Consider the following 25,636-nt stretch of genomic DNA (forward strand, 5'->3'; position numbering starts at 1 on the left):
CTCTAGCTTTTGTCACCTGTTTTCTCTTTCTGGAAGCCTTTAAGATTTTTCTTCATCTTGGCTAGACTGAAATTTCATAAAAATAGTTTTAGGTGTACTTTTTATTCAAATATGTTAAGCACTTACTCATGTTTCAGTCTAAAGATTCCAGCCATTTATCTTTGAGAAGATCTTGCATTATTTATTGGAAAATTTTCTTCCTTGTGTTTTCTTCATTCTTTCCTTCTGAGATTACTATTAGTTAGGCATTGTATTGTGACATTTTAAGAAATCCCAAGATCTCATGGCTTTGATCTGAGACACATGAAAACATACTGAAGAATCAACTCAGGACAGAACCAAAGAGTTTCTCCTTGTGGATGGATTGTTGTGTGTGTATTAGTGATCTGGCACATCAGAATGTTCACTGACAAGACAGTTTAAATAATGCTCTAGAAGGATGGTTTGAGGAGAGATTAATGCCTTAGGTATTCATATAATTAAAATGTACTTTTGTGGTTCATTCTAACTGCTATTGTTAAATGTCTACCCAATAATAATAGTAAAAAGAAATGTGGAAGTTTTTTTAATGTGTGCATATTAACATAATCACTGAGCTAATACTCTCTCTTTTGCCTTCAGGGGTCACTAGACTACCTACTGAAATGTTTGTGGTTCTCCGTGGGTTAGACTTACTAAGTCAGTGTTATCACTTCCAACAACCAGATAACATTGACTAATGAGGATAAAAATAAAGACTTTTTCTGCCCATTAGAGATCTATTCATTTAAAGGGGAACCTTTCGATACTGAATAGAGAAGCAGTTTGTTAATATGACCTATCCAGAATTATTAGTGTCCATAGATAACATTAATATTGTCAAAGTGGATAATAAAAGGCATAACAGATGGCAAATTAAAGTCCTAGATGGACTGGGTAAAGCTGACTTGAAATTGTTCCAAAATAAGGGCCTGTTCCATAGGCCTTTCTAAAATGTGGGGATTAGGAAACAATGTCTGTATCACCAGCTGGCTAAACCTTATTATTAGGAATAAAAATTTTGGGCTTCAATGGATATCATAGAAGAGTTGTGAAGAATGTTAATGTTATTACAATAATCCATTATGACCTAACTCAGAGGTCTAATCCAGGTCTAAATTAGGGATATATTAGAGAAAGGAGTTTTAAGTAGGCTTGGAAAAGGAAGAGAGTAACTAGGAATCCTCATCCTCTTGGACCACTGAAGTTGATGTGAACATGATGATTTTCATCACCTATTCTGCTCAGGGTTTTTAAAATTATATTTACATACTAATAATACCAGGTATTACTAGTTCTGAGGGTTTATACAATTATATTAAAAAGATGAGAGGGAAAGAAACCAGTAAGTTTTATCAGCAGAATTCTATCAGATATTGAAATGGATATTTATGAATATAAGGCACCAAAGTAGGCAGTCACCAACAAGTTTTTGAATGAAGTCACATTGAGACTTGGACTTAAAACAACACTCTAGATTCCACAAGGTTGCCATAGGGGAGGGAGGGTGGAAAAGGGAAGCACTGGGAGCCTGGGATTAGTAGATGTAAACTATTGTATATAGGATGGATAAACAACAAGATTCTACTATATAGCACAGGGAACTATATTCAATACCCTGTGATAAAACCATAAATGTAAAAGAATATTTAAAAAAAGAATGTCTATATGTGTACAACTGAGTCACTTTTTTGTACAGCAGAGATTGGCACAACACTGTAAATCAACTTTACTTCAATTTAAAAATAAAATAAAAAAAAAACAACAACACACTACTAGGTTGATATTACTAGGCAGTGATACTGGACATACTACCTGGTTATGATGTCCATGTATACCTAAGCTTTAAAAAAGTTCCTCTCTTTGCTGTTCCCAATGAAAAAAAAGTGGAAAACTTCCCCATTAAGGAAATGAGAGATGTTTGGGTCTCTGTGTTCGTAGAGGTTCTCTGCTTTTACTGTCACGCTATAAATTTTGAGTTATCTCTATACTCTAGTGGCCATCAATAATAATGCAACTCAACAGAAGTGCTCGCTTCTCTGTTTTGGGTAAAGAAAGCACAAGGGGCAGAAATCCAGCAGAGAAAAATGATAAAGAGAAAGGTATAGGTCTCTAGGCATAAATATCAAGTTTCAATGAGTATTAATATGTCACACCAGAATCAGTAAAATGACAAGTATTGTACCCAGCACACATGGTTCTGAAATGGAAACAAATGGTTTTGCCTCAATTATACAATCTCACTTCTTTTTGACAGTCTCACTTGTTGACTTTGGTCATGTAAAAAGGAAAAGTAAGCTTTGGCTAGTAGAGTCTTTCTCTTTGTTCATTTGTGTCTGCAGATAACTGAGGACCTCACATCCAAATGTGAGACCTGAGCTGATTAGTCAGCATGATGACCTGCCAGCCTGAGCATCTACAGAAACCCTCTACTGAGCTACTCCCATCTAGGTCCCTAGTGGTTTTCATGTCTCAAATCCAAATAATAATTTTCTTTTTCTTGTGTGACCTTTAAGCAGCATTTGATATTGCTACCAGTCACTACTTATCTCTCTTTTTCCACTGCCAGTATTCTAATCCTAGTCTGTTACAATCTCTCGCCTCGGTAACATTCTCTTGGCAACAATTTTATCATATTCAATCAAATCTCTACAAAGCAGCCCTGTGATCTTGTCCCTCCTTCTATTAAATGCCTCCCATGGTCCTTAGAGATGAGTAGTAATCTTTATTACTCACAAAAGAGCTCACAAAAGGACCAGCTGTGATTCAACCTTTCTGGCCCCATGATTTTCCACTGTCCTTACTCTCTTTGCACCATCCACGTGGTTTCCTTTCACGTCCTCTGATATAATGGTTCTCAATCCTGGCTTCATATTAAGATTATGTGTGGAGATTTTTTTAAAAAATACTGTTGCTAGGGCCACACCTTCAGATATTTTGATTCACTTGTGTGGGGTGAAGTCTACGCATTTGTATTTTTGGAAGGGATCCAAATGATTTTAAGGCTCAGTGAGGGTTGAGAACGGTGTCTGTAATGCAACAAACCCTTTCTCAAGTCAAGTCGTTAACCCATAGTGTTTCTCTGAAAAACTCTTCCTCTGCTCTCCTGACCCCCATAATCTCTAAGTTTGAGCTTAAAACTTCTTCAGAAAACAAATTTTCCTTGATACCCTCTGCTAGTTTAGCTTCCCTTAATCATCCCTATAAATCCTCTTTTGTTGAATACTTACTGATTTCCTGTGTTTCAAGTTTGCTTTCCCATGAGATTACTGGCAGAAATTATCTGTCTTGCCCCTGTTCTAACCCCACTGCTTAACACAGCACCTAGTAGTACATAGTAGACACTAAACAACTATCTGATGATCAACTGAAAATGTTTGCATCCTGGGGATTCAATCTTGCAGAGATATTATATTTAGTTCTTCATCTTTCCATAACAAGATTTTTGGTCGAGAGGGGGGATTTGTACGGATGGCAAAGGATTTTTGATGAGGGAAGTGTGTATTTGGGGTACCCTCATGAGGCAAGATATGTTGATGCTAAGACCCTAAAATGTCTGGAGATTTGGTGAAGTAGGCTTTCCAGTAGTATGCAGAGATGAGGGCCCCACATCTCCCTGGAAAATAACTTTCTAAGGAAAGACAGTGGAGGCACAAAACTAGTTTAAAGAGAATGATTAATTAGAAAAAAAAAAAAAAAAGGAGTAGGGCAATTCTACATAATATAACAGCACAGTAACTTTCTTTCAGGGATTTGTCCCATCAATCTTCCCCAGAGTTTAAGTCAAGCAAGGAATGAATATAAGAACAAGTAAAATCTGTTAAGAACTACAATACTGAGAGTGCACAGTGTAGTTACACTGGTTCTGGTGCTTTTTGCAGTAGTAGAAAATAATTTAACTGGATTTGGGAGTAGGCAGTGAATTTATTCTGGGTGTAGCCTTCACCTATCACGGTATCTGGCCTTGGCAGTGTTGGTAGGGACACAAGAGCATCAGCAACAGCAATCACTACCTTCAGTAAGGCACTAGCACAAGACAGAAAGCCTAAGAGGTAAGGGCATTGGATATTCATGCCCTCAATTCAGATGCCCCATCTCTCTGAACTTTTGACATTTTGCTATTATCAGAGAAAGGAGACATTCTAGTGAGCTAAGATTAAGGGAAAAGTTCAGACTCACATAGTATTCTAGAAGATCAAGTCCATAGCTCCCTTTGAACATTCCCAAGATAGTTTGGGAATTACCAGAGGGAATTCAAATTCCCTCAGAATAATGATTATTATGATAATACCATTTTCTCCCTGGCTAAGGTGGCATAAGAAAACACACATTATCCATATGTGATTTGAAACATCTGAGATTTAAGAAACTAGTCAAGTTGGCACAACTCCAATTCTTCTGGCCAAGAATGACAAGCGATATTGAACAAAAAATGTCAATGATATAAGATATATATAAAAAGCACATGGATAGTTTAGAGAACAAAGCCAAAATAATAAATATGGAAGCTTAAGGCCCACCAGACTGGCCCTAGAATCCAGTATGAAATATATTACAAAGTACAGATTTCCAGGATTGTGAGCATTTTTTAAAATTTATTTATTTATTTTTGGCTGCGTTGGGTCTTCATGGCTGTGCACGGGCTTTCTCTAGTTGTGGTGAGTGGGGGCTACTCTTAGTTGCGGTGCGCGGGCTTCTCATTGCAGTGGCTTCTCGTTGCGGAGCACAGGCTCTAGGCGCACGGGCTTCAATAGTTGTGGCATGCGGGCTCAGTAGCTGTGGCTCGTGGGCTCTAGAGCGCAGGCTCAGTAGTTGTGACGCACGGCTTAGTTGCTCTGAGGCATGTGGGATCTTCCTGGATGAGGGCTCAAACCCGTGTCCCCTGCATTGGTAGGCAGATACTTAACCACTGCGCCACCAGGGAAGTCCCAGGATTGTGACCGTTTTATCAGTTACTGCGGGTTTCCAGTGAAGACCCAGAGTGATTAAGGAGTCACTGAAAATGATATAAAAGAGAACTTATCCATATAATAGAAGTTAAAGCCAGAATGATAATCATATCTCCCCAGAGGAGGCACTGAAGAATTTCTGGGAACACTGGTGAGCATGTTATATATTTGAAACAATAACAAAAAGCCTAATTGGGAAAAGCAGGTGAAATTCCTGGCTAAATCCTATAACTCCCTATACCGACACCACTGGAGAATCAGTCTATACATGTTAGACAATCCTTACTGCTTATCAATGTGTGCACTGGCTTTTGGAATTAGATAAACATTAGCAGTATATATGGCACAGGTGAAAGCATGCTTATAACAAGGAAGGGATATTGCTGTAAATCAGTGAATCAACAAAAGATGTGACACTAAAGTAATATGGGCAGAACAATAAACTGGTGATGGATTTGTGGTAACAAATTTGGCTCCATGAAAAAGAGAGATCCTAGCTAACAGAGGGGAAGCAGAGGTCCATGTTATTAGAGATCAACCTAATGATGATTATTACTGTACAAGCAAGCTACAGGCTTAAAAATGGCTTCTCAATTCTGGCTGTACATCAAAATTTTCTGGAAGGCTTTTTTTTTTTAATGTTGATGCCTGGTCTTGAATACAGACCATTAAATCCAGATCTCTGGAGGTGTGGCCCAGGAATCAAAATCAATATTTTTTAACCCCTTAATGTACTGCCAATGTTGAGAATCAGTGCTTTAAATTTAAAGTGTTACAAATTAATTTCTAAGGACTCAAGCCCAGTTAGAACATATTGTATAAGAAAAGTTCCCATTGAAACAATACTACCAAAGGATCATTGCTTATATCAAACAAAATGTTCAGTTAGTCACTGCCCAGAGAAACACAACTAGTAGATTTCTGGCTAAATTAGATGAAAGTGGTGACGAGGACAAAAATGTCTTTCCAAAATACACCAATCACCATTATTCTTCCATGTTACAGTGAGAGTTGTCTGCCATATAGAAGATTCCATGCTCTCTAAGTAATAATAATGTGCAGTATGTTAATAAATAACATAGCAAAGAATTATTCTCTCAAGATTAAGTAAAATCATGTTTGGCATTGTTAGGAATCAATGCTAGATATGAATATAAATATTTTAGAGAAAGGAGAATAAGTCCTCTGAACCACTCAGTCTGAGCACAGCCCAGAGAAGAGGTGTTAGACAATGATCAGTGTGGTGACTCCCAGGAAGGTCATGGCAGGATGCTTATCCCTAGTGGGGAGATGCCATTTTTTAATTCAGATCCCCAATCAGGAAGTTTCTCTGACTCTCTCATCTGTTTGGGCTGGTTTACCATGGAACCAGAGAATGGGTGGCTTAAGCAACAGAAATTTATTTCTCACAGTTCTGGATGCTGGGAAGTCCAAGATCAAAGAATGATAGATTCAGTATCTGGTGAGATTCTTCTTCCTGGGTTTCAGACAGCCATCCTTTCCTTGCATCCTCACATGGTGGAGACAGAAATCGCAAACAAGCTCTCTTATGTCTCTTCTAATAAAGGCTCTAATCCCATCATAGGAGTTATCTCTCATGACCTCCTCTAAACCTAATCACCTCCCAAAGGCCCCACTTGCTAATATCATCATACTGGGGGTTAGGGTTTCAACATCAAAATTTCTCAAAATTCAAACACGCAGTCCACAACACGATCTTAATAGACAGGCATATAGCTGTATCCATCAAGATTGCTCTTACACTCCACAGAGGCAAAACAGAGATCCCACAGGGCACTCAATGCTGGAGTCAGCAAAGCAGCACTTAGCAAACAGAGAAGGGCTTTTTTTTTAATGTGTGAAGTATTCAGGGGCAGTCATTTGCCATGCACTAGAGGAATAAATTCCCTTTGAAATACCATTATTATACAGCAGTACCTAAAAGAGAACTTTGAGCTATTTCAGAAATAGAGGCTGAGAATTTCTATAAACAGAACTAATGGGCCTGATACAAGAAAGTGACATTGCAACAGAGGCTTGCATGAACAAGAGTGGGATGCACAGAAGAAAAGAGGTGCTATTCTATTAGGTCTTCTCCAGTTCTCCAACTTCTTGAATAAAGAAGTGGAGATTCTTGGGCTTCCCTGGTGACACAGTGGTTGAGAGTCCGCCTGCCGATGCAGGGGACACGGGTTTGTGCCCCGGTCCGGGAAGATCCCACATGCTGCGGAGCGGCTGGGCCCGTGGGCCATGGCCGCTGAGCCTGCGCGTCCGGAGCCTGCGCGTCCAGAGCCTGTGCTCCGCAATGGGAGAGGCCACAACAGTGAGAGGCCCGCGTACCGCAAAAAAAAAAAAAAAAAAGTTGAGATTCTTAATGGAATCCCATTTATTATCATTTATAAATTTAAATAGTTATATTAGACAGCTATACATTGACCTGTACATGGTTCCCATTCTATAGTAGTGTGAGTTTGGACATTTTTCAGTAAGGCCTGATTTAAATCACCTTGCTGATATGTTTATGGATAGACTCCACACTGAGCAGATTGCACTTAATGTTGTATAGGAGGGCACCCGGTAAAGAGCATTCCTAATAAATTTTTGTCTGGAAATGCTAATTATATAAGCACAGTGGTTGGCTGTAAAAGGCCAGCATTTAATATCATGCATAGGTTTAAATTACAGTTTGTCTGGTCTCATCACTTCTATAAACCCTTGGGCTTATATTTCAAGTCCAATTTGGTCCCTTTGGTTTCTGTAAAAGACAGAATTACACATGATGTTATGAGCCCCACAGGTCTGTCATCATTGATTCTTTTCTCTCTCCTGGTACTTACAGGCGCAAACAGCTGCCAGCCTATGGGATGCATACTCAGGCCTGTTAAGTAATCAAGCCATGATCCTGGCCATGAACTCCAGGTATAATAAGTTTTAATGCTTTCATAGCACTGATTGAATACCTTTTTAAAAATGTAATAAATACATATCAAAAATATGAGAAATAAAAAGTTACTCCAAATTCCACCACCCTAATTCAGCAACTATTAGCTCTTTCTTTCTCATGTTCTTTTAAATCATTCTGTATTGCAGGAATAGGCAGATTATTTAACTACTGCAGAATCATAAGCAGGTTGCACATTCAATTTTCTATACTACTTTTCACTTTTGCTTTGTCTTAATTTTTAATTTCTCTGTAAAATCATATTTTCATTTTAATGGCAATGGAATATTCCAAAATTTTGACATTTTCTAAATTATATTATATTTTACCAACATTATGATAATCATCCTGGTACGTAAAAGATTGTATCTGCTCTGAACTACTTCCTTGAAATACCATTCTGAAAGTGAGGTCCCTGATTTAGGTGATAGGCAACCATGAAAATGCCCTGCTGTGGGGGAATCCTCATTGGTCAACAACTCCAGCCCTGCCTGTATAGATTCACCAGCACGGTCTGTGAGGTGTCACTTCCTGTAGGCTGATCTCACCAATGACCCAGAATGGTAGGACAAATAACTCCAATGGGTGACTTCAGCTTGAGGGATTGCCATCAGCCAAGCTGAACCCTCCTTGGAACTTGTTGCAGTCCAAGACTCTTCCTACCCTATTCCTCCTTCCTTCCTTCTCTTGGAAATCTCTCGTACTTCTAATCCTGTATTGGCATCTGCTTCCCCTGAACCCAAAGTAATGCAGATGAGATGAACCTTCTTAGAGCTTTTGATTGTGTCAACTTGTTTTCCAGAAGAACTGCACTTATTAATAAGTGTTTTGTCAAAGCCTAGTCACCTAGAAGATACATGTATACATAGATCCATATAAACAAAATTTGGCATACTGTATTATTTTACAGGGTTCATGGAAAGGCAGTCCCTGGATTAGAATCCCCTTCTCCATATTTTAATTTTTTGGTCTACTTAAATGTCCTAAGAATCCCCCACCTAATAGTTTTTCCTTTATCCTTTAAAATTTGTTACAAATTTTGCTTTTCATATTTCAACCAAGTATAATTTGGTACATAAAGATTTACATGTGTTATACCTTCATATATACTTGTATAATTTAATAATATAAATAACTTTTATTTGTTACTATTAAACTCATATAATAGCTTACTTATTTTTTTGACTAATTTAGTCTTTATTAATTATTATTTAGTTTCTGCTTACTCTTTTGCTTGTCTTTTTTTTGTTGCTGTTATTGGAGTATAGTCAATTTACAATGTTGTGTTAGTTTCAGGTGTACAGTAAAGTGAATCAGTTATACATATATCTACTCTTTTTTAGATTCTTTTCCCATATAGGCCACTAGAGATTATTGAGCAGATTTCCCTGTGCTATAAGTAGGTCCTTATTAGTTATCTGTTTTATATATAGTAGTGTGTATCTGTCAATCCCAATCTTCCAATTTATCCCTTCCCCCCTACCCCCCGGTAACCATAAGTTTGTTCTCTACATCTGTAACTCTATTTCTGTTTTGTAGATAAGTTCATTTGTACACATTTTTAGTTTCCACATGTAAACAATATCACATGATATTTGTCTCTCTTTGACTGACTTACTTCACTCAGTATGACAATCTCTAGGTCCATTGATGTCACTGCAAATGGCATTATTTCATTCTTTTTTATGGCTGAGTAATATTCCATTGCATATACATACCACACCTTCTTTATCCATTCATCTGTCAATGGACATTCAGGTTGCTTCCATGTCCTGGCTATTTTAAATAGTGCTGCAATGAACATTGGGGTGCATATATCCTTTTGAACCATGTTTTTTCTCCAGATATATGCCCAGGATTGGGATTGCTGGATCATATGGTAGCTCTATTTTTAGTTTTTTAAGGAACGTCCACAGTGTTCTCCATAGTTGCTGTATCAATTTACATTCCTACCAACAGTGTAGGAGGGTTCCCTTTTCCCCACACCCTCTCCAGCAGATAATGTTTCTAGATTTTTTGATGATGGCCATTCTGATTGGTGTGAGGTGATACTTTATTGGAGTTTTGATTTGCATTTCTCTAATAATTAGTGATGTTGAGCAGCTTTTCATGTGCTTTTTAGCTATCTGTATGCCTTCTTTGGTGAGATGTCTATTTAGATCTTCTGCCTATTTTTTTGATTGGGTTGTTTGTTTTTCTGATATTGAGCTGCATGAGATGTTTGTATATTTTGGAGATTAATCCCATGTCAGTTGCTTCATTTGCAAATATTTTCTCCCTTTATGAGGGTTGTCTTTTCATTTTGTTTATGGTTTCCTTTGCTGTGGAAAAGCTAAGTTTAATTAGGTCCCATTTGTTCATTTTTGTTTTTATTTTCATTACTCTAGGAGGTATATTGAAAAAGATCTTGCTATGATTTATGTCAAAGAGTTTTCTATGTTTTCCTCTAAGAGTTTTATAGTATCCAGCCTTTTAGGCTTATAGTATCCATTTAGGCCTTTAATCCATTTTGAGTTTATTTTTGTGTATGGTGTTAGGGAGTGTTCTAATTTCATTCTTTTACATGGAGCTGTCCAGTTCTCCCAGGACAACTTATTGAAGAGACTGTCTTTTCTCCATTGTATATTCTTGCCCCCTTTGTCATAGATTAGGTGACCATGGGTGCATGGTTTTATCTCTGGACTTTCTATCCTGTTCCATTGATCTATATTTCTGTTTTGTGCCAGTATCATACTGCTTTGATGACTGTAGCTTTGTAGTATAGTCTGAAGTCATGGAGCCTGATTCCTCCAGCTCCATTCTTCTTTCTCAGGATTGCTTTGGCTTTTGTGGTCTTTATGTTTCCATACAAATTGTAAAATGTTTTGTTCTAATTCTGTGAAAAATGCCATTGGTAATTTGATAAGGATTGCATTGAATCTGTAGATTGCTTTGGGTAGTGTAGTAATTTTCACAATATTGATTCTTCCAATCTGAGAACATGTTATATCTCTCCATCTGTTTGTATCATCTTTGATTTCTTTCATTAGTATTTTATAGTTTTCTGAGTACAGGTCTTTTACCTCTTTAGGTAGGTTTATTCCTAGGTATTTTATTCTTTTTGATGTGATAGTAAATGGGATTATTTCTTTGATTTCTCTTTCTGATCTTTCATTGTTCGTGCATAGGAATGCAAGAGATTTCTGTGCATTAATTTTGTATCCTGCAAGTTTACCAGATTCCTCGATGAGCTCTAGTAGTTTTCTGGTAACATCTTTAGGATTCTCTATGTATAGTATCATGTCATCTGCAAACAGTGACAGTTTTACTTCTTCTTTTCCACTGTAGATTCCTTTTATCTCTTTTTCTTCTCTGATTACCATGGCTAGGACTTCCAAAACTATGTTGAATAATAGTGGTGAGAGTGGACATCCTTGTCTTGTTCCTGATCTTAGAAGAAATGCTTTCAGTGTTTCACCATTGAGAATGATGTTTGCTGTGTGTTTGTCATGTATGGCCTTTATTATGTTGAGGTAAGTTCCCTCTATGCTCACTTACTGGAGAGTTTTTATCATAAGTGGGTGTTGAATTTTGTCAAAAACATTTTCTGCATCTATTGAGATATTATATCATTTTTATTCTTCAATTTATTGATGTCATGTCTCACACTGATTGCTTTGCAGATATTGAAGAATCCTTGCATCCCTGGGATAAATCCCACTTACTTGATCATGGTGTGTGATCCTTTTAATGTGTTGTTGGATTCGGTATGCTAGTATTTTGTTGAGGATTTTTGCATCTATCTATGTTCATCAGTGATATTGGCCTGTCATTTTCTTTTTTGTGATATCTTTATCTGGTTTTGGTGTCAGGGTGATGATGGTGTCATAGAATGAGCTTGGGAGTGTTCATTCCTCTGTAATTTTTTGGAAGAGTTTCAAAAGGATAGGTGTTAACTCTTCTCTAAATATATGATAGAATTTGCCTGTGAAGCCATCTGGTCCTAGACTTGTGCTTGGTCTATTCATATTTTCTCTTTCTTCCTGGTTCAGTCTTGGAAGGTTGTACCTTTCTAAGAATTTGTCCATTTCTTCTAGGTTGTCCATTTTATTGGCATATAGTTGCTTGTAGTAGTCTCCTATGATTTCTTATCTTTTAAATCTTTTTTTAAACTTGCCATTATACTATTATGTCTCCTTTTCCTTTTTTTTTCATAATGCATTTATTTTGCTTATGTCCTTCATGTCTTTGATTGTATTTTTAGTCCTTTTAAAATCTTAAATTATATGTTTAGTTTATTATTTTTCCCTCATTTTAAATAAGAAAAATATCTTGACAGTATTTAAGTACTTTGAATTTTCTAATTTTTAAAATAGACTTCTCCTTGTGATTTGAGAATGAAATATATATCCTTTTATATTTTGAAACTTTCTATGGCTAAGTATATGGTAAATATTTGTCAGCATTCCATGATTATCTGAAAAGATAATCCTTGTTATCTCAATTAATACAATTTATACCTCCATATTAATTATATTAAAGGTCTCTCCTTTTGCAGAATTTTTATTTTTATCTACCATATACTAATAATTGAATGCTTAATCATCTCCTATATCTGTGTATCTATTTCTCCTTATATCTTTAATATAATTTTTCATAAAATTATTATATATATTAATAATTCTGTTTAATAATTTTTCAATTTTGTTTCTATGTGGTTTGAGAGCTTTTGTATTAATAACTATGTCTTTTATTATTTTATAATAATTGCATATATCTCTCTTAATACTCTTTCATTTGTATTAGACTTGTATCATATTGACATAGCCCTCCTGATTTATTTTTGATCATGTTTAATATAATTTTCCCATGCTTTTATTAGGAGGCATCGACTTTCCTTTATTCAATTGTGATTCTTGAAATTATAATTGTAAAAATTTTGCTTACTGATCTTATATAATACTTATTGCTTCATAATAGGAAGAAATAAAACATTTTCAAGAAATATTTTAGTACATTTGGCTTACCTCTACTTCTCACTTCACTCTAATATCTGAAAAAACATTTCACTCAAAAATTTAACAAAAGCATACAGTAATTTGTGAGGGATGCTTATTCTTTCTTCTCAAGTTTCTTTCTATACCACCTGGTTATATATCTTGGAATATAAGAAAGGTTTCACACTGCCATTCTTATTTCCAAGATGTCATTTTTTGTAAAACACATTAGTAATTTAATACTTGTTTTTTTGAAAAATCAATTACATGTAGCCCAAAAAACAATGTATACTTGCTGATAACTGCCAATGTTGACCTATATATTTATATTGGACTTTCTTTAGTATCACCGATATCTGACTCTCAGCATTCTTCACACGTAAAATGTGAAGATTCTTTAGTCCATCAGCAGTTATAAATGGCATCAGAGTATCACACTACTTTCCTAATCCTTGTTCATGACATGGACCATTTTAGCATTTTTAGGACTGGCAATATGATTTCAAAGTACATTAAAAGACAGTATTTTCTATTTTATCAAAATATTAATCTTGCATTTTTCTAAACAAAATCATATATCTCTAGAAACCTACAACTGAAAATACTACTGGAAGCTTTTGATAGGTAGCTGTTCAGAGTCTGAAAATCCATTGGAGCCCATGAATAAGTCAAATCAATCTTCTCAAGATTTGAAAATTATCTAATATAATCCAAGAAATGCCGTTTCAAACAATGGATATCAGATATTTAGGTCTTCTTCTCCAGTAGAGGAAGAAGATTCTGAGTTCAGCACAAGATTTCCTACCTTAACAACTATATTACCATCTTTTTTAAAAAAATTATTTTTAACACAAAAAAATCAGGAGGCACTGTTATCCAGAGGTCACACTTATTGAAGGAACAATAACTGTGTCACAACTTATCTTTTTAGCTGCTGATGGGAAGGTTTCTTTTGCCATAAATTGGAAGATGTATCCCAATATCAGAAACATTAAATGTAAGAAACATAGTATCATGGACTAGAGAAAATGTGGCAGTAATATATTTCAACTACCTAAATCTCAGCATGGCTTTACGGGCTTGGCTGGGTAGGTAACCACCCTTTACATTATGTCTATGCAGAAATATATTATGAACTCTAAATAACAGATTATAAATGATTTTTACCAAAAAATATGATTCGTTTATAGTTAAAGCACCATTGTTATTTTTACACTAATATTTAAAACCCTTGTTATATAAAGCCAAAAGTTGTGCCTCATTTTCTAGTACACTGTCTCTTAAACTAAGAAAAAAACCACTAAAGTTAGGTTGTATCTGTTCTTTTCTCAATTTAATAATTATACCTTTTTCTTGTCAGCTTTGTGGATCCCTTATTGCAATATAAAACTCAACTGAAGATAGTAGAGTTGTCCTTTAAAATGGCATTTGCTATACCAAGTCTTGACAAAGTGAAAGGAATTGGGAAGAATGAGGATGACCAAGAGGACCTGGAGGTAAGACTTGCTTCCTTTAGTCATAATGAGACATCGTCACGCACCACAGCAATCCCACAGAAAGTCTGTCCAAAAGTTGTAATCTTTGTTTTCTCCTTCATTCTCTTTAGATATAATAGATAAACAGCATATTCTAGCACTAATCTCTATCCCTGGACTCCTTGCGAATTCTATAACCCATGGGATTTAAAGGATTGTATAGGATCTATAGGAACAAATGGGTGAAGAGATTTTGGTTAATTTGTTTGACAAAAACAGCAAGTTTACTGGCAAGTGTTGCAAAGAAGGAAACAGGAGCTAAGAAAAGTGTAGGTAGGAAGAATCCTGTAGTAAGATCAGCAACATCTGTGGTTTTTATTTCTCAGCATAGCTACACAGTTCACTTGCCCCGCAAGGTATTAAAGCAATTCATGGCATACTGTATTGAATGAGGTCTCATCTCCAGAGCTACCTCTCTCCTTTCTTACCTTCAGTTTATGGGGAGAACTCAGGACCCCAGGATGCAAAACTATAGGCGTTGGTAAAATTTTATCTAAGGCAGGCTGGCTGGTTGTGCAAATTTCTTGTTTTTCAGAATTTATACCGAACTATTTTAAACACATTTGAGGACACTCTTCTGATCTTAGTGTCTAAAGACCTCTACAAACTGCAAATCTTAAAGGTAAAGGGAAAATAAGTAGTCTCATTTTCTTGTCATAAATCTAAAGGGTATACTACCTTTTACTTATTATTTACCATTTGCCATACTTACATCTCCTTCAAGTATTTGGCAGCTGAAAATTTTTCTTTACCTTTCAGAATGTGTCATTATCTCCCAAATAAAATCACTTTCTTTTATTTGAATTACAGAGACACAATTTTAAGAAGCCAATTTTGGGAGAATGGCAACAGACACTTAAGAAGCCAAGGGTTATGTAGCAATGTAAGAGTAAACACAATATGGGGTAGCAGAACATACGATGATTGGCCTAAACCACCTTCAGGTCCACCTAACAATGAGCCATATTTTGATAATATCTTATATGCATGTTCTTCCCTAACAACCCTGGGCTAGGGAATCCCATGAGCATCCTATCTTCATGGACACCATAGTATCAAAGGAAGTTCTAATAACCATCCATAACCCTACTATTCACATCCAAGATTTCACTGTGTTTTTAATGTGCCGGGCAGAGACAGAGACTGATCTGGACATTTTATGACCTTTAATTTTGCATTTTTAACATGATGGCATCAGGAGGAAGCTGTCTGAAAATACTGAGAAACTACATTTACTTACTGTACCATGAGAATCATGGGATTTGCAAATCATAAAATACATTCAAGGAAAGAAGCAGAACTGGTATATATGAAGATTAGGAGAAATGGGGGGAGGATAATAAAATATACTGAGGTAACTTGTGCCTAATTTTAGCCAAATATTTTCCATGCATTTAAAACATTTTAACCTCACAATCCTGTAAATTGGTTATTACCCCATTATTACAACCCTCTCCCCATGTGTGCTCTTTCTACCACCCTAGGCTACTTATTGAGGATTTACTCTATGTCAGGCACTAAGCGAAATACTTAATATATGGGTTTTTAAATTTAATCCTTAAAATAACCCTATGAGAAAGTTAAAATTACTTCTCTCATTTGCAGATAAGGAAATGGAAGCAGAGAGAGGAGAAATAATATGTGTGCATCTAATGAGTAGAGGATCTACTCTAACTTGGGAGCCTGTTACTTAACCACCTTGTTCTTATACATACCACATCTAGAAACTCCCCTGCTCCTCAAAAAGAGGTGACCCTCACTCCTGGAAAAGGAATAGGCTGAGCCCCCTGAGATTTAGAGACTCTTCTGCCCTAGGAAACAAACTTCAGAGCAGTTTTACACAATGGGAGCAAGAGAAGGGGATGAGATTTGGCCAACCATTGGCATAAATACTAAGGACTCCAACAATCTGTCTTAAGAAGTCTACTAATGGTGGTTAACATGTAAGGCATATGCAGTCTTCTTCCTTGCCCAAGGTTGTAAATATGTCCCTGCATCTGAGGATTTAGAACAAATAGGTAGAAGCTACAGCAAGACAGACCATATTTAGCAATGAATCAAAATTAGCAAGAACTTTCTCATCGAGCTGGCTCCAGGAATATACTCTAAACCATGAGTCAGAAAATATCTGGATGGTAAACTTACAGAGGCAATTCTGGGATAAAATGACATTTCAGGATCAAATAACATTTGATTCTTTTTTAAAACTGCAAATCAGATCTTGTGGCTTTGAAAAAAAGAGAGAATATGTATTTTGAAAGAAAAAGAGAAGGAGAAGCAGCTGGTGATAATCAGCCTCATAGCCTCATGTTAAACTTTTCATGATGCCTGGCAAAGTGACTGTTATAGTGGATATTAGTAAATACTTATTGGATAGAATTAAATAAAATAAAACCCAGGTGTAGCTATATGGCAGATGAAGTATTATACTAGACAGTAATATACCAGCTTATTGTCATATTTTTAAAATAAATATAGGATAGGTGTGAAACCATTGGGAGGACATGGGGAACCTTGACTTGGTGAAGGTGGTGATCAGAAGAAAGGGACCTGTGGAAATGGAAACACCATGGCTCTAGGATAGTTCTTGTGTTTTCAACAGGAAATGGCTGTGTGGATGAGTGAAGATAATTTGTACATGCAGGAGAGAGCCATGGTGATCATCAGCAGAGTGCTAAGCTTTGCATCCAGGAAAGTCAAGGGATGTGTAAGTCACAGAGTAATCATGCCACGTGCTTCTGAAGACTGCATTTCCGCAGTGCTGCTTTCCAAGTCTTGGGTCTAGAGAGTGTTAGACGCCTGTTTTGTCATACTAGTAGGTTGGGATACTGGGAAAGGAATTAATATCCTACATGACTTTACGTCAGTTAGAGCAGAGTTTCTCAATTGATTAAGATGCCTCATGCTTTCCACAAACAGTATGAGTGTGTCAAAACCAGGCTTTTGCTGACTCTCTGGATTCTCCTCTTTGGACCACAATCAATGTTATTTGTAAACTTACAAATTCTTCCATCCTTACTTTCCTTCTTATTTTTCTTTTTCCTAGAATATTTTTAAACCACCATTTATTTTAAATGTATAACAAGTAATTCTTGAGTACTTTCATTGTAAAACATGCTAAAGACATAGCAGAAGTCCTTCTTTACTATCCTCTCCATCCCAACCTCATCCCTAGCCATGTCTGTGTGATGTGTGTCCTGCCAAACAGCTATGTACACATACAAATATACAGGCACACGGATATACATAGATTTGTTACTTAGTTTTTCTTTACTAAAGTTACATCATATTTACATATGGTTCTGCAATTTTAGTTTTTCACTGAACAGTATGCCCAACAGATGCTTTCACAGATTTGCTTCATTATTTTCACTACAGCTTATATCTTATAGTGTTGATGTATTATGATCTACTTAACTATTCTTCAGTTGATGAACACTGAGGTATATTGTGGGTTTTTCTGCTTCAAACAATACAAAAATGTTCATCCTTTTGCATGTATGTGAGTATGTACTTAGAAATGCTAAGAAAAACAATAGGCCAAAAAGTATGAATAGGTTAAAACACAGTAATGCACAATTGTCCTTCATTCTGCATTCCTGTGAATATTAGAGTGCCCGTTTCCTCAACCTTCACAAACACCTGGATATTATCAGACTTTTTAACTACTGCCTTTCAGATGGGGAACAAATAGGTATCTCATAATTGCCAATATTTACTGAGGTTTTCTATATTTTGAATAACACTATTGCCTGCCTTCTAAGAAGCCTCACACTATCTCTGAACATTTTTCTCTCTTATGGATACTGTGTTTTCAGTCTCTGTTCCATAACTCACCCTTCACTGTGATTTTTAAACATACTCTACTAATTTTATATCTGATTGCTTAAATCAGTTCAGGAGTTCAGTATAAGGGGGTGAGAAACATGCATTTGTGACACTATCTTCATGTATCCATTTCTAATACTTGTACAGTCTCTAGACATATTGAGACGAAAAGCCTAAATCAGCCTTATAACATAGCTGAATTTTTATTATTTTATTTAAAATAAACTTTGGGAGATAAACCCATGCACTTATGGTCACCTAATCTATGACAAAGGAAGCCAGAATATACAATGGAGCAAAGATACCCTCTTCAATAAGTGGTTCTGGGAAAACTGGACAGCCACATGTAAAAGAATGAAATTAGAACACTCCCTAACACCACACACAAAAATAAACTCAAAATTGATTAAAGACCTAAATGTAAGGCCAGACACTATAAAACTCTTAGAGGAAAACACAGGCAGAACACTTTATGACATAAATCGCAGCAAGATCTTTTTTGACCCACCTCCTAGAGTAATGAAAATAAAAAACAAAATAAACAAATGGGACCTAATTAAACCTAAAAGCTTTTGCACAGCAAAGGAAACCATAAACAAGATTAGAAGACAACCCACAGAATGGGAGAAAATATTTGCCAACGAAGCAACTGACAAAGGATTAATCTCCAAAATATACAAACAGCTCATGCAGCTCAATATCAAAAAAAACAAACAACTCAATCAAAAAATGGGCATAAGACCTAAATAGACATTTCTCCAAAGAAGACATACAGATGGCCAACAAACACATGAAAAAATGCTCAACATCACTAATCATTAGAAAAATGCAGATCAAAACTACAATGAGGTATCACCTCACACAGATTACAATGGCCATGATCAAAAAAATCTAGAAACAATAAATGCTGGAGAGGGTGCGGAGAAAAGAGAAACCTCAGGCATTGCTGGTGGGAATGTAAATTGATACAGCCACTATGGAGAACAGTATGGAGATTCCTTAAAAAACTAAAAATAGAACTACCATATGATCCAGCAATCCCACTACTGGGCATTTACCCAGAGAAAACCATAATTCAAAAAGTCACATGCACCCCAATGTTCACTGCAGCACTATTTACAATAGCCAGGACATGGAAGCAACCTAAATGTCCATCAACGGAGGAATGCATAAAGAAGATGTGGTATATATATATACAATGGAATGTTACTCAGCCATAAAAAGGATTAAATTTGTGTTATTTGTAGAGACATGGATGGACCTAGAGACTGTCATACAGAGTGAAGTGAGTCAGAAAGAGAAAAACAAATATCATATATTAACACGTATATGTGGAATCTGAAAAAAAAAGCAGAAATAGAGACACAGACGTAGAGAACAAATGTATGGATTCCAAAGGGGAAAGGGGGGTGGGATGAATTGGGAGACTGAGATTGACATATATACACTATTTATACTATGTATAAAATACATAACTAATGAGAACCTACTACATAGCACAGGGAACTCTACTCAGTGCTCTGTGGTGACCTAAATGAGAAGGAAATCCAAAAAAGAGGGGATAATTGTATACATATAGCTGATTCACTTTGCTGTACAGTATAAACTAACACAATATTGTAAAACAACTATACTCCAATAAAAATTTAAAAAGAAAGTGAGAAAAAGCCAAAAGCTAAATAAATAAAATAAGCTTTGGAACATAATACAATTTACTTACATGGAAAATACAGTCCATGATGTTCTTTGCATCATGCTAATTTCCCATCTCAGTGTCCAAAAGAGAGACTGAGTGGCTTGTTTTAAATATTCTGATACTTTGGCCTGGGAAGTCAGTCTCCCTCTATTTCTGAGATGGTTTGGAATGTCCATTCAAATGGACACAAAATTTTGCAAGTGAGGCTTGAGATTAAGTGTAGTTCAACACTCCAGTCTGTTTTCTGTATAGTTCCTAACATGTTTTATATATTCAGCAAGCATTTGATGGAGACTATTCACATGCTTCTCTTTGCCCTTCAATACACATATATATTTTCTATTTATATATCTAGTGTATATTTATATACTAGATATATACTATATGTGTGTATAAATATATATATATATATCTACTAGTGAGTTCCACTCAGGTAGCAGGTATGACATTTGGGGGTTTCATCTTCTGCTATCACCTCTACTCTCTTTCAATTACAGTTGTAAAGTTCATTCTCCCCAGCACATAGCCCACCCTTCAACTGTGAAACAATAAATGTGTAAATTCATATGTACAGCAGAAGGCTCTCATAAATCGTTGAGGGTTCCTAAGCTATAACTGAGACCTTTGAGAAGCCAAGTGGTTAACGTATTCCTCTGTTCTGCAATGCTTGCTGAATGCCACCAGGTGGAAGCACACCAGCATTTTCCAGAAGGTGGGAACTAAGCTAGCCTCAACCGGCTTATCACAGTCATGGAAGCATAAACCTTTAATAAGTTAATTTTCCCTTTAAAATAAGATAATTATCTTATAAAGATAATATAATTATCTTCTGAAGATAATTAAGTCAGTGAAATTAATGGATATGGAGGAACAAATATATAAAACAATCAAAAATATTATTAATAAATTAAAAGCTAAACTACCCACAAGCAAGGTCTGTATATCTCTATATTTGACACATTGTAAATAATAAATGAAGATTTGTTCTGCCATTCTCTAACTAAACGTAGCTACCTATTCTGTTCTCAGGTTCTGCCCATTCACTGGATAAAAACTATTTTCTTCATAAATTACCCTAGTCTATGTCTTCCAGACTCTGAGAGGCCCTTGTCCTATTGAACAATACTTTCATTTGTATTCTACCAGAATTTAAAGTGGTATTCCTCTTATATGACCTGTGTGCCCATCAGGATGAAGAAACTGCTACACTCAAAGAATATTTGTCCTTTCAATTAAACTGTTAATTTCCAAACAGGTGAAGAAATGTGAGCTAAACATGTCATATTATCTCATTAACAGATTTTTCCTAGGTTTGTTCCTTTGGCACATCAGCATTTAAAAGACAGGTGGAAGATTTCCAGTCAAAGCTAACAGATTGTCCACATGTCTATCTCCTCCCCCTCCACAAAATGATAGTAATAAAATTTGTTAAATGTTGCCATTGCAACAAAGAGAATTAGTAACGGGTTCTCAGTGGGCTAGTGATGTCAGAAAACTTCGGCATGACAGAATAGATAGAAGATGGTAACTGATAAAGTCTGGCAGGGGAAGCTGAAAGGCAGGGGCATGTGAACATTAGAATGGAGGACAGCTGAAAAGGGAGAGAGTATCCCTATGGAACCCTGAAGAGTCTGGAGCTATGGAAGCCCAAGTAATGATGAAGAGTGGGAGGCAAAGGAAAGCTGAAGAGATACACATGCACTGAAAAGACTCATAGAAAGTTTATACAGAAGGATCTATAGTGCCTCCCATCCCTGTTTACACACACACTCTATATTCCACAGGGACATGAGTCCATTGGTAGGTAAAATTTGAGGACATTTTTCTCAAAACAATTGTAAATTCCCTGAAACGATCATCTTGGTTCTGTTGTTTAGATACACTTCAGCATGACCCTAGCCTACCCACCCAACTACTCTAAAGCCAAGCCCACCAGTTGATAAGCCTTGGTCAAAATCCCACCAGTGGCATCACGTTCTTACATATGACTAGACAACCAAGAATTTGCCAGACATTTGAGAAAACCCTCCAAATACAAACACAAAAGAGATAGCCCCAAAACCCTCCAAATACAAGAGATAGCCCCAGGTAAGTAAAGAGAACAAAAATGATTATCAAAAATAGATAATTCTGAGTACAGATGAGAATTTAGTCTCAAAAGGAGTAGAGAGGACATATTTATATGCCAAAAGGAAATATAACTAAAAATGAGTATGGCCTATGCACTGATTCATCACAGCAGGAATAGATAGGCAATGTCCCAAAGTGATATTGGAACTGAAGTAGAAGTCCATTGTTTAGAGGTGTACAGTTGACTTCCAAAAGAAGCAGCTAAAAAACTTAGAAGTGGTTGCTTCTGGAATTTAGCACCTAAAACTGTCATAATTGTTAAGATAAGGAACTGGAGAGGCCAGATGTACACAGAAGAAGGAATCCAGTAAGAAAGGGCCAGAAAACTAAGCAGGAGCACTTAGACTTAGGAACAAATACAGAGAAGCTACTTTTCTCCAGGTCTTAACTCTCTCCTTCTTTCAGCACTTTAGATAGATTTTCTAAAAAAGCAGGACTATACTGTAGTAATGTTCCCAAAGTCTTGTGTTTGAGGGGGTGTGACTTGGTTGGCACACTTCTGAAGGGACTGTGCAGGGCATCATCAGTGTGCCCCATGGTTCACACAGCTTTATTCCTCTCTTGGCCTGTTCTAAGTCAGGTCTCCCCTCCTCCTCAAACACACTATGCAATCTAGACATGGCCACAGCTACTCTGCTAGAGACACACATCTAGACAGACCCTATCTGGCATCATTAGCAGCTTCCTTTACAAAGACACCTGCTAAGAGTTACACATCCACAAGTTCATGAGAAGGGATAATCAGAGAGAACGCTCAAGGCAAAAACTATAACACTTTAAAACCAATCCTCTGCAAATGGTCCCCAGGTTCAGTGAGCTAAGCTGTGAGAAGTACTCCCCTGGTTCTAGGTTCTTTCGCTATAAAGGTCTTTGCCATAGACATCTTTGTAGCATAACTAATTGGCCGTAAGGCAATTTTTTCATAAAAGATAAAATAACGAAAAATAAAAGGGGGACATTATAAAGGTCATAATGAAACATGAAAAATTAATAACAAAATTAAAAAGGCTTTCTTGAGAAATACAATTTAAATATTTACATACAATTTAAATATATTTAAATTGTGTGTAAATTCGTGGCAATCCTGCCAAATAACTGATTTTATTTTGTGGTTGTACTTAAGCACTTGTCTTTGAAGTCTTTCATTCATAATATGTTTTTTGCTTTTTGATTCATCTCCTCATTCAGCATGATAGTTTTTCTTTTTTGCTAAAACTTCTTCCTTCATTTCATCCTTCATTCCAAATACCAGGATGCATATTTCTAACTGAGCTTTGTATTGCATTATAAAAACCTCTGCACTGTGTTTTGTTCTTGGCATTTGCTACATGTCTGTTCATAGATGTTCCATAGTTCTATGGGAAATGTGGATTCAACTCTGCACCTCTGAGACCCTTAGCCTCTTTCCCCTCCAATGTAGTATGCTTCAAAATAAGAAACCAACTCTTGGGGCAAATCATTGTCATCTCTCAGCTCAATAAAGCCATCAATAAAATGGCTAACTGAAAGAAAGTCTAACTCATTTCAACCAGTTAAAACCAAAGTGTCAAACCAAACAGTCTACTAGTTATTTTATCTTTCACAGCAAAATTGCCTTACAGACAATTAGTCATGTATTAAAAGGGTTTGCAGCAAAAATGCTCGTGGCAAAGATGTTTATGGCAGAGAAGCTTGTGGCAAAATACTGGACACATACTCCTCATACTCCTCCATCATGCACAACAGAGAAACAGAACACCTTACCCTTTTTCTTAAACCCATAATGCAAAGGTGGTTCTTAAAATCTTGCCATTTGATAGAAAAAGAAATCTGGAATGCACACCAAAAGAAGAGAATAGCCAGGGGAAAATAAAATACTTCTTCCTAGGGCCTAGAATAAATAGCAACCCCTACTGTCTGCTTCTAGATTCTTCTAAGTCATAGGACTCCTAAAATAGGGGGAGCCACAGGTACCCTTACAAAGAAATATAGGCAGAAAGAATCCAAGGAAGACATCCACAGAAGCAGATTATCTTCCCTTCGTCTACTAAGACCATCACTCTCAACAACCTAATTCAGTCATATCCTTGGCCCATGACCTAGGTCACCTCACATTCTTCGTCAGGAATGATTCCGTATGTGTGTGTGTGTGTGTGTGTCTGTGTCTGTGTGTAAGACTGAGACAGGCAGACAGACAGAGAGACGTGAGTGGGTCAAGCAACAAGAGAGGCAAGGATAAGGGTATATAAGAGTAATACAAAGAAGGAGAAACAGGTCTTGGGATCTCCCTGGAAGGTTGACTTGAACTCTAACTTTTAGCACCAAAGCATCTACCTAGGAAAAGTAATCATTTGTCTTAGAGATAAGAAGGTTCTGCAGGCCTACTAGTTTAGCAAACCTACATGTGGGAAGAGTCCTTTTTGTTTAAAGAAAATTGGTAATAATTCTTATACCTTCACAAAAGCAAAATGTCTCTTCCATCTCTCCTTTCTTCTTTTATGTGTCTACTCCTCTCTCTATTTGCATTTGATCTGGCTAAACAAATCAGTCAAGGTAAAAACCTAAATATTTGAGAAGCCTATGTGTCAAGGAAGTTGTGTGTGTGTAGGGGGAGAATATATAAATGTTCTGGCAGTAGGTTTGATACCAGAAGCAAATGTTTTGAGTTTTTTAAAAAAGTAATTTCCCGGGCTTCCCTGGTGGTGCAGTTGTTGAGAGTCCGCCTGCCGATGCAGGGGACGCGGGTTCGTGCCCCGATCTGGGAAGAGAAGATCCCACATGCCGCGGAGCGGCTAGGCCTGTGAGCCATGGCCGCTGGGCCTGCGCGTCCGGAGCCTGTGCTCCGCAACGGGAAAGGCCACAGTGGTGAGAGGCCTGTGTACCAAAAAAAAAAAAAAAAAAAAAAAAAATTAATTTCCCTGGGAAGAATCAGAGCAATTCTCGGAAGAAAAGTTTTCTTCAGTGACTTACAGAGTCATCTGAAGTGTTCTCCAGTGACTTACAGAGTCATCTAAAGTGTTTCATACATGGAGAAGGAAGCATGAAAGTTTTTGGATATTGACTCCCCCACCCCAGTATCCTAAGAATTTTATACCTACAAATAGCTACCTAAAATATAGACTGGAAACTAACGTTAGTTGAGTCTCTATTATTGCCACGCACTTTGCTAGGAACTTTCTTTTTTGTCATAAATGTTACCCCCTTAGTTCCTACAATAACTGTTACAAGGTAATATTTGTTATATGCATTTCATAGATGAGAAAATTGAGGCTCAGTAACAGAGTGAGGATTTTAATACAGATTTTGCGAACTTTGAAGCTCAACTCTAACCGTAGTCTGATACATACATCAGACACAAACATTTAATGTTGACCGTGCATAGCAAATACATTTTTCTACTTTGTTTTTTCACTAGACAAGTGTTGATGTTCCATGTTTGGGTGTCCTGGCAGCAGAACTGTCTCTTTTGTGTTCCCATGCTGATCCCTCGATCACACAACAAGCATCCTTGGGAATGTATCACCTCCTCTGTATTGCAAAGTGTCAGAATGGTAAGAAAGATTCATCTTTTCTAAGGGTTACTA

At 36.6% G+C, this 25,636-nt stretch overlaps 1 protein-coding gene across 1 annotated transcript in view; it reads left to right on the plus strand.

Annotated features, from left to right (window-relative positions):
* Positions 1-25,636, plus strand: part of MROH9 (maestro heat like repeat family member 9) — a 165,037-nt gene that overhangs the window by 87,530 nt on the left and 51,871 nt on the right. Inside the window, exons 3-7 of the mRNA XM_032654056.1 lie at positions 7,807-7,886; positions 14,245-14,380; positions 14,955-15,041; positions 17,022-17,126; positions 25,468-25,603. Of these exons, the coding sequence (XP_032509947.1) occupies positions 7,807-7,886; positions 14,245-14,380; positions 14,955-15,041; positions 17,022-17,126; positions 25,468-25,603 (544 nt within the window). The remainder of the gene's footprint in view (positions 1-7,806; positions 7,887-14,244; positions 14,381-14,954; positions 15,042-17,021; positions 17,127-25,467; positions 25,604-25,636) is intronic.

This window comes from Phocoena sinus, chromosome 1 (genome assembly GCF_008692025.1).
Source record: "Phocoena sinus isolate mPhoSin1 chromosome 1, mPhoSin1.pri, whole genome shotgun sequence".
NCBI classification, from domain to species: domain Eukaryota; kingdom Metazoa; phylum Chordata; class Mammalia; order Artiodactyla; family Phocoenidae; genus Phocoena; species Phocoena sinus.